Source organism: Lynx rufus, unplaced genomic scaffold, assembly GCF_022079265.1.
Source record: "Lynx rufus isolate CCGP_SWC_20201006 ecotype Redwood Valley unplaced genomic scaffold, mLynRuf1.p SCAF_4, whole genome shotgun sequence".
In the NCBI taxonomy this organism is placed as follows: domain Eukaryota; kingdom Metazoa; phylum Chordata; class Mammalia; order Carnivora; family Felidae; genus Lynx; species Lynx rufus.
In genome coordinates this window covers 106,426,955-106,441,604 of record NW_025814856.1, presented here as the reverse complement: position 1 = coordinate 106,441,604, position 14,650 = coordinate 106,426,955, and the positions used below count along the sequence as shown (strand labels likewise).

Genomic DNA, 14,650 nt, shown 5'->3' with positions numbered 1-14,650 from the left:
ATAATAAAAATTGCCAAGTACTATTTTCTTTTTTACACATTCATTTATTTATTCTAAAGGCAGGGCAGGGGGAGAGGGGTGGAGAATCCCAAGCAGGGTCTGCACTGTCAGCTCGGAGCCCGAGGTGGGGCTCAACTTAGGGCTTCAACTCATGAACATGTGAGATCATGACCTGAGCTGAAACTAAGAGTTGGACGCTTAATCGACTGGGCCCTAGCAAAGCACTAAATTTAATATCTTCATGCTTTCTAAAATTCTCATGCATCTGTGTATATATATGTGTGTGTTATGTGTGTGTATGTGAAATAATATTAAATGTATATAAATAGAAAGGATTCCTATTCTAAAATATTATTAACAATTGTATAGGCCATTGTTAAATGTCTCGGAAAAAAATCTCTGAACATCTTTGAAAAGAAGTTTCGGTCCAAGCAACTTTGATGTCAGGGAGCATGAACAGCGATAAGTGTTAACATTTTCTTATTGTTTAAATTTTTTTTTTTAATTTTTTTTTTCAACGTTTTTTATTTATTTTTGGGACAGAGAGAGACAGAGCATGAACGGGTGAGGGCAGAGAGAGAGGGAGACACAGAATCGGAAACAGGCTCCAGGCTCCGAGCCATTGGCCCAGAGCCTGACGCGGGGCTCGAACTCACGGACCACGAGATCGTGACCTGGCTGAAGTCGGATGCTTAACCGACTGCGCCACCCAGGCGCCCTTATTGTTTAAATTTTAACTAAGTTTTTTCTGCAGCAGCAACAGACAAATGCTGCTACATTTGGAGTCAATACAGTCTGACAACTGGGTTACAGAATAATAGCTCTACCTTCTGAAATTCAAGAAGCCTGCGTTCAACCTGTAGCTCCATCTGAACAAGTTCTTTAACCACCTTAAGCCACTTTGCTCTTCTATAAAAGTGACTATTAAAACTACCTACTTAAGTAAAAGGATTCCGGAGCTATTTTTAGGTTCCAAATCTAGACATAAAAGAAACAGGATCTCAGGGAAAAGAGTCTAACCTTGATATGCTTGCTGCATGGCCTTCAGGGACTGAGAGAGTAAGATAAAGCAATACTCAAGCCAGTAACTAGACTTTAGATCAGGATGATAACAGTAGAAATGGAGATAAAAGGCAACTTTAGAGACATTTTAAGGGAAGGGATGACAAAATAAATAATTTTAAATATCATCCTAACAATAGGAATCCGATTATGTCAAATCCTTGAAACTCTTTAATAAGTTCCTAGAGCTTTTAGAATATTTATTTTAATTTCCTTCAGACCAAGCAACTACTTAATAGAAACTAGAAAAGCTAGACAATTGGTGTTTTTAAGTCTATCTGAAGGGAAAAGAGAGCTGCAGAGACACTGGGGACTTAGGGGAAGGAGCCAAAAGAAAAAAGAAGCCCAGAGAGATGAACCCTTGCTTAGCTGCCAGCAACAAAAGTAAATTCTTTCTGGAGAATGACATGCTGTAGAGCCTCAAATATCACTAAAATTTTATTTACGATGTATGGTAGTCAGAAGATAAACAAAAATATAATAGGGCAAAATTTAATTAAAAAATGGAAGACAAACAAGACTCACAGATAACCAGATGTTGGTGTTATGTGACAGGCACGAATTGAGGAAACTATAAATCCCAACCAAGAGAGACACAAATAAAACCACCCCTAGACATATAGTCAAATTGTAAAACACCGAGAAAAATCTTATAAGGGGCCAGAGCATAAAAGACATACTACTCTCATGTAATCGCGCGCGCGCGCACACACACACACACACACACACACACACACACACACACAAATGATACTAACAGCTGACCTCCTGATAAGAAGACAACAAAATGACATACTTTCAAGTGTCGAAAACAACAACAAAACCCACTTAAAACTCTATGCACAGTAAAAGTACCCTTTAAAAATAAAAGCAAAATAAGTATTTTCAGAAACCAAATATGGAAGGATTTGTTGTCACTGGATCATACTAGAGAAAATAGTAAAAGAGTTTCTTCGGGCAGAAGGAAAATTATCCCGGATTATACCTCAAGGGATTCAAGAAAAAGTAGAGAGCAAAAAGAATACATAGGCAATAAATAAATAATTGTGTCTTAGAAGATCTCCAATGTGTATAAAATATATGACACTAATAGCCTCTTTACCACAAAGGAAGTAAATGCAGTTAAAAGTGCTTTATGTTTTTCATATTTGCCCAAAAAGTAGAAATGGCAAAAGTGCTAATTTATATTCAACCTCCCTAAATCAAGGATGTATGTGGTAATTATGACAACAAAAAAAGGTCAGTAGAACACTTTATAAGTTAATAAAAAAAAAAAAGAATAATACTCAACAAATCAAAAAAGAAGAAAAAGACATTTTAGAAAAACAGAAATAGTCAAACAAATGAAAAATATTATGGCGGATTTAAACACAGATAACACTAATATGTATTTAAATATATAAAGACTGAATAAGGGGCACCTCGGTGGCTCAGCTGGTTAAATGTCCGACTTTGGCTCAGGTCATGATCTCACAGTTCCTGAGTTCGAGCCCAGCATCACACTCTGTGCTGACAGCTCAGAGCCCGGAGCCTGCTTCGGATTCTGTGTCTCCCTCTCTCTCTGTCCCTCCCCCACTAAAGCTCCGTGTCTCTCTGTCTCTCAAAAATAAATAAATGTTAAAGGCAAAATAAAAGCAAACTAAATAGTCTCACTAAAACACAGTTGTCAAACTACATAAAAAGTCTTACCCCGATCTTTCAACTTCACGTCCTGCCATTTTCTCCTTTTCTCACTAGTTCTGACCCTACTAGTCTACTCTCAGTTCTCAACTCAATTTAGTGATTGTCAGAGTCAAGGCCTTTGCATCGAAAGGCCCTCTGCCTGAAATGCTTTTCCCTCTAGTCTCTCCATAGCTCTTTGGATAGATCAGAAAAATCTTCCCAAACGACTCTATCAACAGTCAGCCCTTCCTATTGTTGTCCTTCCTCTGCCCTTTAAGTGGTGAGTATGTGCACGTGCCATGTAGCATTTTAAGCGTGAAGGATACAACAATGGATAAATTCCTTACCCTGCTGGAGCTTACTTTCTAGTGCAGAAGATAGAAACAGTACCCATCTCTGGTTTTGCTCACTGCTGTATCCCAAACGCCTGGCAGCACGAGGCAGTCATTCAAATACTTCTTGAGTGAATGTTTGATGTATGTGCCAGAATCATACCAGATGACTTACAAGTCTTTCACAATATAACCCTGTAAGAGAGGGAGTATCACCATTTTAAGGTGAGAAGGCTGAAACTCAGGGAAATTAAGTAACTTGCATTCAGTCACATAGCTAATGTAGGTCAAGATCATGATTTTAACTCTCTGTAAAATTGAAAACAAGCACCAGAGTTTAGCATGGGGTATTGTTGACAGACTGATCCAGCAAGAGGAATGAACCATCTTTGTCCACCAAACTGAAGGACTGAAAGTGTTTGTTTATTTTATTAATCAAATGTGTCAGGGGTTTAGTCTAGGTCATTTGGCAACACCCATTTTATTTAGGTGTTGCAACTATAATACATCTGTGATTTTTCTTTATCAGACCTGGTAGTCCCAAAATAATTGGCCATGATCATGATCATTGAAGCCTGTGATATCCAAAGTTCCCATGAGGATTAGAGAAAAGCAACATTGCAGGCAGGTTAGTATTTTATCTTTAAGTCTCTAACTGGTCTGTAGTTTTTCTGAGATGAGCAGGACTCCTTATCAATTTCCAGGATTCCTTCCTCCCCTTATCATCAACTATACACACAGTCCATGGAAGGAAGAGTGTCTATTCCATATTGCCTTTCCACTGGGCTTTCTCAGATTTCCCCTAAGCTATCCAATCTGTCTCTGAATCAAAGTTCTCAGTTTGGTTATTTTGACATCAATGTCAAACCAACAGAAAATCACACCTCATGGGGAAAAAAAAAAAGGATCTAAGCCAGGTAAACGTTCAACCAGCCAGTTCTATTTATGATCTCTTTATCTGCCACTAAACGTACCATCCCTCTATCATCCCCAACAAAGCAATGGTTTCTAAATCTAGCCAATGTAGGTGTGTTAAAAAGCTAGCAAGAGTTTGAAAATAAGTTACTGGCTTCATCCTCCAGATACTTGATTCAAAATGTCCCAGGTACAGTCTAGGGAGTTTTAAAAGCTCCTTAAGCCATTCTGTGGTATAGCCAGTTTGGGAAAACGGTGTTCTGGGGAACTCCATTTTGCTACTGACCCATTTCAGGGTATCTATAGATAGGTAGATGATGGATTAAGGGGGACAAGTATTTCTCATTTTAATATTTAAAAAATACATTCACCCACTGGATGCCCATGGTTTCCAATCTTACCTGCTGTTTAGTTGTTCCATTTCTGCATTAAAAAGGAAACATGACTATTCATATTCATGTTGACATTACATACAGCAGCAATAGAAAGACAAGATTAAGTCCTTTTTCAACCAGACTGTTCCATAGCAGATGTCTTCCAGTGCAAAAAAACTTTTCAAAATTTTAAAGTCATTGGGGAAATCTAAACATTGAACAGATATTTGATTATTTTGAAAAAGTATTTTTTTTACATGTGATGATATTGAGATTGTTTTTAAGAAGAGTGCCTATCCTGGGTGTTATATGTGAGTGATGAATCACTAAATTCTACTCCTGAACCAGTACTGCATTATATGTTAACAAGAACTTAAATAAAAACTTGAAATTAAAAAAAAAAAAACAACAGTGCTTATCTTTTAGAGACATAAACTATTTATAAATAAAATGTTATTTTTAGGACTTCAAAATAGTACAGGGGAGAGAGGAGAAGGTCACAGAGAAGGAGGTGGATGGAATACAGAGTAAACGAGATTGGCCAAAAATTGATAATTACTGAAACTAGATGAGAGATACTTGGGTGTTCATTATGCTATTCTACTTTTATGTAAGTTTGATATTTGTCATAATAAAAGGTTAAGATTTTTCTTTAAAACTAGAGCATCACTGGGGCACCTGGGTGGCTCAGTAGGTTAAGCGTCCGACTTCGGGTCAGGTCATGATCTCACAGTTCGTGGGTTCAAGCCCCAGATCGGGCTCTGTGGTGACAGCTCAGAGCCTGGAGCCTGCTTCGGATTCTGTGTCTCCCTCTCTCTCTGTTCCTCCCCCGCTCATGCTGTCTCTCTCTCTCCTTCAAAAATAAATAAAAACATTAAAATAAATAAATAAACACTAAAAAAAATTAAAAAAAATAAAACAAAACTAGAGCATCATTGAAATGAATCAACCTCACAGTCTCTTTTCAACCACCCATTATTATTATTAATTAATGTTTATTTATATTTGAGAGAGAGAGAGAGAGCACAAAGCAGGGGAGGGGCAGAGGAGACAGAGTCTGACGCAGGATCAAGGCTGAACCCAGGAGCAGGAAGATCTTGACCTGAGCGGAAGTCTGACGCTTAACCGACTGAACCACACAGGGACCCCTAAATTTCTTTTTAATGTTTATTTATTTTTGAGAGAAAGAGACACAATGGAATAGGGGTAGGGGCAGAGAGAAGGAGACACAGAATCTGAAGCAGGCTCCAGGCTCTGAGCTGTCAGCACAGAGCCCAAGGCCGGGCTTTAACTCAGGAACTGTGAGATCATGACCTGAGCCAAAGTCAGACACTCAACCCGCTGAGCCACCCAGGCGCCACAACCACTCATTTTGAGGATGCTATACATCTTAGCACACAGTTCACAAAGCTCCTTTCCCTTATGTATATGTATAAAATAAAAGATATGTTTCTGCTGGCATGATTAAAGTTTATTCAACTAGGTTTTATTGGATGACTACTTTAAGTCAAGCATCATGCTTCTGAAAAAGCATGGTTAAAAAAGGCCTAAATCTTATGGTATTGGAATTTATCTTAATTCAACTTTTTGTTAACTCAATGGTTAACTTTAGTGAAGCTCAGAATCACCTGCTGGGCTTAGGAGAGCACAGACTGCTGGGCCCAAACCCAAACTTTTACTGGAATAGAGCCTAAGAATTTGCATTTCTAACAAGTTTCTTGGTAATGCTAATACTTCTGTTCCAGGAACCATACTTTGAGAACCCATAACAGTTTCACTCATTTAGAAGACATAAATACAGCACACACACACACACACACACACACACACACACACACACACACAAAGATGCATTACCTGAGTTAGTCTTCAAACAGGAAGGAAAGGGGTGGGTACAATGGTCCAGATAATACTTCTATTTTGGCACTGCTTTAATTTCTTCCTTATTACAGACTCACAGAAGAGAGGGCCAAAAAAAGTATAGGTTTATTTTGGCTAATAACCCAGGATTTTCTACTCAATTTCTTTATAACCCAACGCCTAATATGGGTAATCTCAACTTCAACAAAACATAAGCAGAACACATAAAAACATGACCCCAAACTGAAATTAGAAAATAACACAGCACGCACATCTGTCCGTCATCATCCACCAGACATGCCCACAAATATTAAGTTTCCATACAAGTTTCAGCATACAAATCCCTACTCATCACTAGATAAAATTTACAAATTAATAACGATCTTGAGATATTTTGAACCACAATGTACACAGTTCCAGATTTTTAATTTCTGCAGTGTTCTATTTTGATTTATGTCTATCCCAAAAAATAACCATGATTTTAATTTTGTTTCTTACTGGGGAAGGTGAGATGATATTTGCTAAGTTGACTGGTGCTTTAGAAATTTAAGGAAATGATGTAGATTTCAAGAGAATTCACTATGTTTAGTCTTACCCAGGCTCCACTAACCTCCCATTCTGTGCCATACTGCAGGAGTGCTAAGAAAAACAAATTAGGAGCTTTCTGTGTCACATTCCTCTCCAGAATAGGTTTTAAGTACATTTGTCAGAAAATATCCTGGCTATTAACAGGTATCCATTCAATGTTTACCATGTGTCAGGTATTCATTCGTTGTTTATTTAATCCTTTTAGTCAATTAAACCCAAATAGTAGGTATATGCTCATTTTACCAGTGAAGAAACTAAGGCTGAGGGCGAATAAATTGTCGAAAATGAAACTAGTAAATCGTGTATCTAAGAATCAAATCTGAATTTCTACAATCATTATCAACTGCCTCTCAACACCTAGTGATCCATATTGGTTAACAATAATAGCTACCATTTATTGAGTTCTTATGAAATAAAGAGCTAAATAGCTGACATTTCACTCAATTCTCTCAAAATTCTCTGTGACAGTCTTTATTTTACCAGGAGGGTACTCACATCATGAGAAGTTTCAAAGAACTTGCCAAAAGGTTACAAGTATATAGTGGGAGAGCTGGGATTTGAACCCTCACCTGACTCTGAAGCTCCACTAGCCTCCCGTGTAGTTATTCCCACAGTTCTATCTTGTGTACATACTTAAGCTGTGGTTCAGACTATTATCTCTATCACATATTTTAATACTAATTTTATGATTATTAGTTTTAGCATGCTACATTCGTTCATATTAAGCTTTAAATACCCATCTTCGGGGTGCCTGGGTGGCTCGGTCGGTTGAGTGACCGACTTCGGCTCAGGTCATGATCTCATGGTTTGTGAGTTCAAGCCCCGCATCAGTCTCTGAGCTGACGGCTCAGAGCCTGGAGCCTGCTTCTGATTCTGTGTCTCCCTCTCTCTCTGCCCCTCCCCCACTCGTGCTCTGTCTCTCTCTCTGTCTCAGAAATAAATAAACATTAAAAAAAAATTAAAAAAAAATACCCATCTTCCACGAAATATGTAATGAAATTTCGCCTCTAAATTAGGATGCCCTCACTTTACTTTTGGCTGATTCTTCGAAACGAAGTGTACACTTAATATTCTAAATCTTTTATCATGGTGAAATATATATAATATTTACTATTTTTAACAATTTTTGGACGCGTAACTCAGTGGCATTAAGTACATTCACAATGTTACACAAGCATTACCACTATCCATTTAAGAATCTTCTGCTAAATTGAAACCTTAAATGTAAAATTCCAACTTCAGACAATGCTATATTCAAAGTTCCAAGTTGTATTAACTAAATGCTGAGTGTTACATCACCAAGTTAAAAAAAAAACAAAAACATTTTTTGTCTTTTGCTATCACTTAAGAAACCATTGTGTTTATATTACTGATGAAATTGTTGTATTAAATAGAACCCCTGAAAACACTCTACCTAAGACCTCCCTCCAGGTCAATATGAATAATTAATCAAACACCGTTTAAGTGTCAAATGGCTTGTACAAACAAAAACATTCTATGTCTTTCCCTCTGCTCAGAAACCATCAAGCTTCTACATGCTAGTCATTTTCTCTACATACATTTATTTTTACCAGTAGCTTCACTTTTCAACTTCCAAGGCTTCATTCATTTTTCCATGACTCTTAGTAAACCTATGGTGGCTACATAAACTATACAACTCTTTTTTTTTCCCCCTAAATGCTTATAATCCATTTAGGAATTACCCTAAACTTTTTTATATTTAACTTTCTTTGATAGTAATTTGCATTTAGAATCATCCAGTCCTTAAGGTTTGGTATTAAACCAAGTAACCTTAAATATAAGAAAATATTTTAGAAATACACTTGAGAAAAGTTGTACCTTAATAAAAAACTGGATATAAGAGCATTGTCTAAACTCTTTGGGTGTATTGTGGGAAGATTCCTACCATCCCATCATCCTATGGTATTAATAGCTAGAAAAGGTGCTGGGGAACTTCAGCTTAGCAAAATGGAAAACATTACAACCAGTTCTGGAGTTGAAAATGTATTTCATAAATAAAAGCTAGTATAGTGTTGTCGCTATTTTGTTGTTCAGTTGTGCACTAAATATGAAATGCTTAGATAACATGAATTTGCTTATCAAATTCTTAGGCTACAAAATAAGGGTCAGCACGCTTAAACTTTCAAGTGATCGTTAAAACAGTACAATTTTATACAGCAAGTATATACAAAGTACCAGAAGGCTAAAAATCTGAATCCATTCCCTGTTTTTGTTTTGTTTTGTTTTTTTCAGCAAGCTTTACTAATCCATCACGGATCTAGTGATGTTTAGAGTATATCATGATTTCATTCAGAGAAAGGAAAAAAAAAAAGGTTCTCCCAGACAACAGTCTTCGGTGCCTCTGCCACACTTCAGGGAAATAAAACTACTTTAGGACTCTGTAACTCAGCTGTCAGGGTTGTTTTTACACACCTCATTAAAAGCTTCAGCAAATGGAAATACATTAAAACTCAAACACTGTTCTCCTAGTGCCTCCAGTACTTTATTCGTAGTTATTATCCACGTTTTTATAAATATAAACATTCTAAGTGAATGTCACTAGTGCAGGTACATTTAACAACGAGAGCTCCACAGGAAGCTACTTTATTTTGTGTGTAACAAGGATCGAGGTTCCGAAAACCTAACTGTACCACTAAAAACAAAACCAACCCCAAAAACAGAAAACCAAATCCAAATAAAAACCTGTTAGCAAAGTGCAGTCCTTTTGGTTATCTTCAGAACAAACAGCTGTTGGCTTTACACGTAGAAATTATGTAGATTTGCTAATATACGATCACTGGAAATAAGTCCTTGCTTGTAGGTAAGAATCAGGTAGAGGGTTTTCCTTTTAATTTAGAGGGTTTTTTGGATTCCAGTGTAAACAGCACCAGCAAATTTTCATAAAACATAGCTTTGCTACTTTCTCCTTCATTTTCTAGAACCGGAATTTTTATCAGCAGTACTGTTTCATTTCTTCCTACCTTATAGTCAGGACTTGACTGCCCACATAACGCTGCTTGGATTGTAAACAAAAAATTAAAGCTCAGAGCACTTATAGGATACCTCTTACATTTTCACTCCACAGTGCATCAGGTGTTGTTTATAAAGCTTTTGCTCCTCTCAAAAGACTACAAAAATATATGAAACCCATCTGTGTTCAGCCAGCGTCAAGAAAACAAATATTTTACAACTGGAATACTTTAGAGACCATGTACTGTAATTACATCCTCTTGACAGAATTCGTCAATTGCTTTCTTCATAAATCCATACATATACCAAGCGTGTGCATTTATGATTAGTCTACATGCCCTAATTTACGATATAAAAAAATTAAGTAACTTATTTTAGGTTTAAGTGAAACTGCTCCTGACAATAAACTATTTCTACAACAGCCCTAAATCCCCCAAAGTGTGTTTTAAACCTGACCATGGAGAAAGATGCATAGCTACTTCTAAAAAGTAAACAACTACACACCAAAACATGCATTGTCAGGAAAACTAATTCATGCACTTGAATATGCCAATACCTTATTTTTATTATTTTAAGTTAGACCAATTTAAAACATTGCCCAGAATTAAGATAGAGCATTACATCATTTGATTCCAGAAAATGTCAAAATGCATTTGGCCAAAACTTAAAAAAACAAACACTTCCTCCTTATCCCTTCCTGGTTGGACCAATGTGATCAATACAACTGTATATATATTAATCTACCTTAACATTTCCATTCATTAGCATTTCATCTTAACATACAGAGCCTTCTATTGTAATTTCCTCGTAAAGGCTTCCCCCCAAAAGATGCAAATACAAAACACTAGGCAGATACTCTTCAAAGTTTTATTTCACTAACTTCAGGTCAAATTTCCACAAGTGTTTTCTGGTCAATTTGCTATCCATGCTTGGCTTCCCAGAATGGTAGTACCAAAAGATTTGTGGGGTAGGGAGAAGAGACCATTTTAAGAAGCACTGCATTTACGCATCTTCCACAAGGCAAAAGAGTTGGGCATCTGATTGTTCAACAAAACAAAGCTTTATCAGCATCCAGGAGGGCAGGCAGGCAAACCAGGCTGTAGACACTCTTCCATTTGTCAAAATCAGACTGGAGAAAACCTACTCCACACAGATAGAAAAGGTATTACCATTCATCTCTTCTTTTTCTGTTGCCGCAACATTTTTCTTCTTTTAATTATCATATCATGTAGTTTCTCAAGTCCTTCCTTCAGTCCATCTCCTATGATTGCACAGGTGGGCTGCAAATGCCAGGGAGTGGAAGAGCTCAGTTCACCCATTGCTAACAATTTCTCAATTTCTGAGAGAGACAATGAGTTCCTCAGGTCTTGCTTGTTAGCAACTATAAGTACAGGTACTCCCTGATTTTCTGATATCCTGGTTATTTTATGAAGTTCAGTTTTGGCTTCTTCCATTCTTTCAACATCAACAGAGTCCACAACAAACACAATGCCATCTGTGCATCTGGTATATGACTTCCACAGTGGCCTTAATTTCTCCTGGCCACCTACATCCCAGAAGTGAAAAGTGACTGTTTTAGAATTTCCCAAGGTTACCTTAATTTTTTCAGTGTTAAATCCTTTGGTAGGTACAGTATTTACAAACTCATTGAACTGCAGCCTGTATAATACAGTTGTCTTTCCAGCACAGTCCAAACCCAAAATAACAATGTGAAAGGACTGAAATGAAGGCAGGCTGGACAGGATAGAAGTCTGGTCTGACAGTCCATTCCCCATTTCCAGGTGCAAATTAGTGTTCCAAATTGAAATGCTTTCTTCTTACTGCTTCAGAATTTCTCTTCCTAGGGGATCCAGCTACAAGACTGCTGAGGGGAAAAATGAATAAGTTATTCTTTGAAATACCGTACTACAACTGTTTTTCTCTCTCCCTTTCTTCTTATGTTAAGACGAGGAACTTGAAAATAAAACTTGTTTGAGTAAATAAGCCAAATGAGATCTGAAACGCACGCAAACCAAGGCAAAAGACAGAATAATCCTTGTGATTCAAATTCTTTCACAGTCATGAAAATTGCAGTAACACGTACTTCTCTACGTCCCTGGGTTACAAATCTCAAAGACCTCATTCTGAAGATAACCTAATCACCAGTATCTGGTTCGACTTACAATAACCACAGAAGTGCCTTTTTTGGCAGAAAACTCGTAACACGTATCCTATTTTAGGGATCTAATTCCACGTGCTTAACAGCATACCCAGGGTCACTATTATCCCCCCTTCACGAACCCCCTCCCCCCCCCCCCCCCCCCCCCGGCAAACAGCACAGTGGTCTCACCTCCGGAACTGGAGTCTGGATCCAAATAGGAAAACATTTGTTAGACGTTTTTCACGCACGGGGTTGGAGAGAAAAGCACCCCACGACCGCTCAGCTTAGCTCTCCACGCAGTTCTGGCAGTTGCTGCACTAGAAACCTTAGCTTCGGACTCTGACCACGCCCACTCCTCACTGCCCACCCACGAGCCCAAGTCCCATTGGTCACCCGCGTCAGCGCGTCCAATACACACACGCCCCAGTGCCCTAATTGGTGAGAATAACTGCCGCTCCCAGTGCGGCCGAGCAGGGCTCTCCCTCGGTCCACAGGCACCACCTGTTGCCCTTAAGTTAGAAAACAAGGCGCCCACGGAGGAAGCCGAGTGGCCCCTGCAGGTGACAAGGAGCCTCGACCGGCCGGTCAGCTCGCTGCCAGACACCTCGTTCCGCCCGCTCTGGCGCACCTGCAGCGCGGCCGGCGAACGCCGGGCCGGGGCTCCCACATCCGGGACCCACGATCACCGCCGGCGCGTTAACCCTTCGTCCGCTGGCGAAAGGTGCTCGCCGAGGCCGTGCCAACCCCCAGGCGTGAATGATTCGATGTGCGGCTCCCGCACGGGCAGGGTCACTGTCCCGCCAGCAAGATCCCTATACCTCGCCCCTCCGCACCCGGCCGCCTCCTCTCCCTCGGCAGGGCGTGGCCACACCAGCTGCCCGCCCCGCTGCGGCTCACCTGACTCACCGTCTTTCCTGGTCTGGACCCAGCGTCGCTCACAGCCGCTCGGGAGCGCGCTGCTACCTGTCGGAAGGCACCAGTGAGGCCCCGTTGGTGGCCGAGGGTGATACGCGGCTTCTAGGGGCGCCCGGCTGGCGCCGTGCGCCAGGCCTCCTAACGGTGCCCGGCCGATCCCTCCGCTCAGCAGCCGCGGCCCCGCCCCCCTTCAGCGCGCACCCGGGAGCTGGCCATTGGGGGGCGTGCGGGAGCCCGGTCTCCTAGCAACGGCAAAACAAGGTCACGTTCGAACTGGCCTAACCCGGACCCGCCACAGGCGAGGTCGGGCGGAGCTTCCGGCTTCAGCTTCCAGAGCAGTTGCTGTCTCCGACGCTTTCTCTAGCCGGCGGGTGGCTTGAGACAGTTCCCGGCGGGTCCCACCCTGCACCGCCTATCCTCCGGGCACCGTACGGTGTCCTCTGGGCGGTGGCCGGTGACGTACCGTCAGAGATTTCAGAAGATCCCGGACGGGCGGGCCCCTTATATAACGGGATGACGTGGGCGTGCCTCAGTAGCTGGCCTGAAAGTCTGGGGCAGAATGGTGTCTGAAACTCATCATCCTTTTGCAAAGCAAATAAATTCCCTCTCTCCCACACGACCCTAGCAACATCCCCGTGAGGTAGAAATATCCCGGTTTCACAAATGAGGAAATAAACTGAAACATTAAATAGGCATTTCTATTAACCCAAGGAAAATTAGTGGAACTTAAAGTCTACTTACTAGTCATTAAATGCCTAATGCTTCCTGTTGAATAATTCTGACCCTAAATGGCAGTTGTGTGCTTGACTCATAAGTCAAGCCTGACTTAACAGGCAGTAAGGACAATTCTATGTCCTCAGGGATAGAATGGTGAAGAAATCAGACCTTGTCTCTGTCTCCTGGAATGTTGGTCTCATTGGGAACAAAAGAGTAACCAAATTGCCACATGAAAAAATTTAATTAAAAATGTGATCACTGATAATTTCAGGATGCTTAGACAACATTGAAGGTGTGGTACTGGGAAAGTGTCAATCAACAAACATCTTTTGGGTTGGGACTGTAAGAGATTGGAACTTGGAAGAATATACTTGGTGCACATTAAAAACAATTTCACTTTGAAAATACAGATTGAAGTTTCCTCAAGAAATTTAGGTTTCTCAACATCATCATTGCTAGTGATATTTATTACCTTTATTACTAGATTTTTTTAAAGTAACAGACATAAGGGGCAGCTGGGTGGCTCAGTCTGTTAAGCCTCCAACTTCAGTTCCAGTTGTGATCTCACAGTTCATGAGTTCTAGCCCCAGGTAGGGCTCTGTGCTGACAGTTCAGAGCCTGAAGCCTACTTTGAATTCTGTGTCTCCACCTCTCCCTGCCCTGCCCTTCTTACACTCTGCATCTCACTCTCTCTCTCTCTCTCTCTCTCTCAAAAATAAACATTAAAAAATTATTTTAAAGAATAGACATAAAACCTTAGGTCTAAGTACAGTGTATATTTTCAAGACCACACCACTAATTTTGAAAATAAAGCTAGAAATCTCAAATAGCATATTACATCAAGTTGCTGAATCTAGTGTAAGCTAAAGCTTGCCTTGTTAGTTATCATTAGCCATTTACAGCCATTAGTTAACATTAGCCATTTACAATAATCAGCAAGTAAGTGATAAAGGGCTTAGTGTAATAACTAGTCTTTTCTTAGAAATTTAACAAAGATTCTTTATTAAACTGGAAAAACTTGAAAATTGTCATGAAATCAAGAATTAAGAACAAGAGTCCCTAACAGCCTTGTGTTTACAATAGCTTTACAATTAAGTAGGCCTTTCCCTGTTAGT

The 14,650-nt window shown here is 39.8% G+C and overlaps 1 protein-coding gene across 6 annotated transcripts; it reads right to left on the bottom strand.

The window, feature by feature from the left end:
- Nucleotides 1–10,310: 10,310 nt before the first annotated feature.
- On the bottom strand, nt 10,311–13,159 carry ARL4A (ADP ribosylation factor like GTPase 4A). Of its 6 annotated transcripts, none has more exons than XM_047097178.1 (2): nt 12,801–13,159; nt 10,311–11,627 (listed from the first exon to the last, which is right to left on the bottom strand). In XM_047097178.1, the coding sequence occupies exon 2, from the start codon at nt 11,536–11,538 to the stop codon at nt 10,936–10,938; it is 603 nt and encodes a 200-aa protein (XP_046953134.1). In that variant the 5' UTR covers nt 11,539–11,627; nt 12,801–13,159; the 3' UTR covers nt 10,311–10,935. The 6 variants fall into 6 exon arrangements, with proteins under 6 accessions (XP_046953134.1, XP_046953133.1, XP_046953132.1 ...); XM_047097177.1 differs by having other exon boundaries at nt 10,311–11,624; XM_047097176.1 differs by having other exon boundaries at nt 12,810–13,159.
- Between the last annotated feature and the right edge of the window lie 1,491 nt (nt 13,160–14,650).

Bases quoted from the DNA above. Each gene is read 5' to 3' on its own strand.
- ARL4A (XM_047097178.1), bottom strand. From the start codon at position 11,538: ATGGGGAATGGACTGTCAGACCAGACTTCTATCCTGTCCAGCCTGCCT.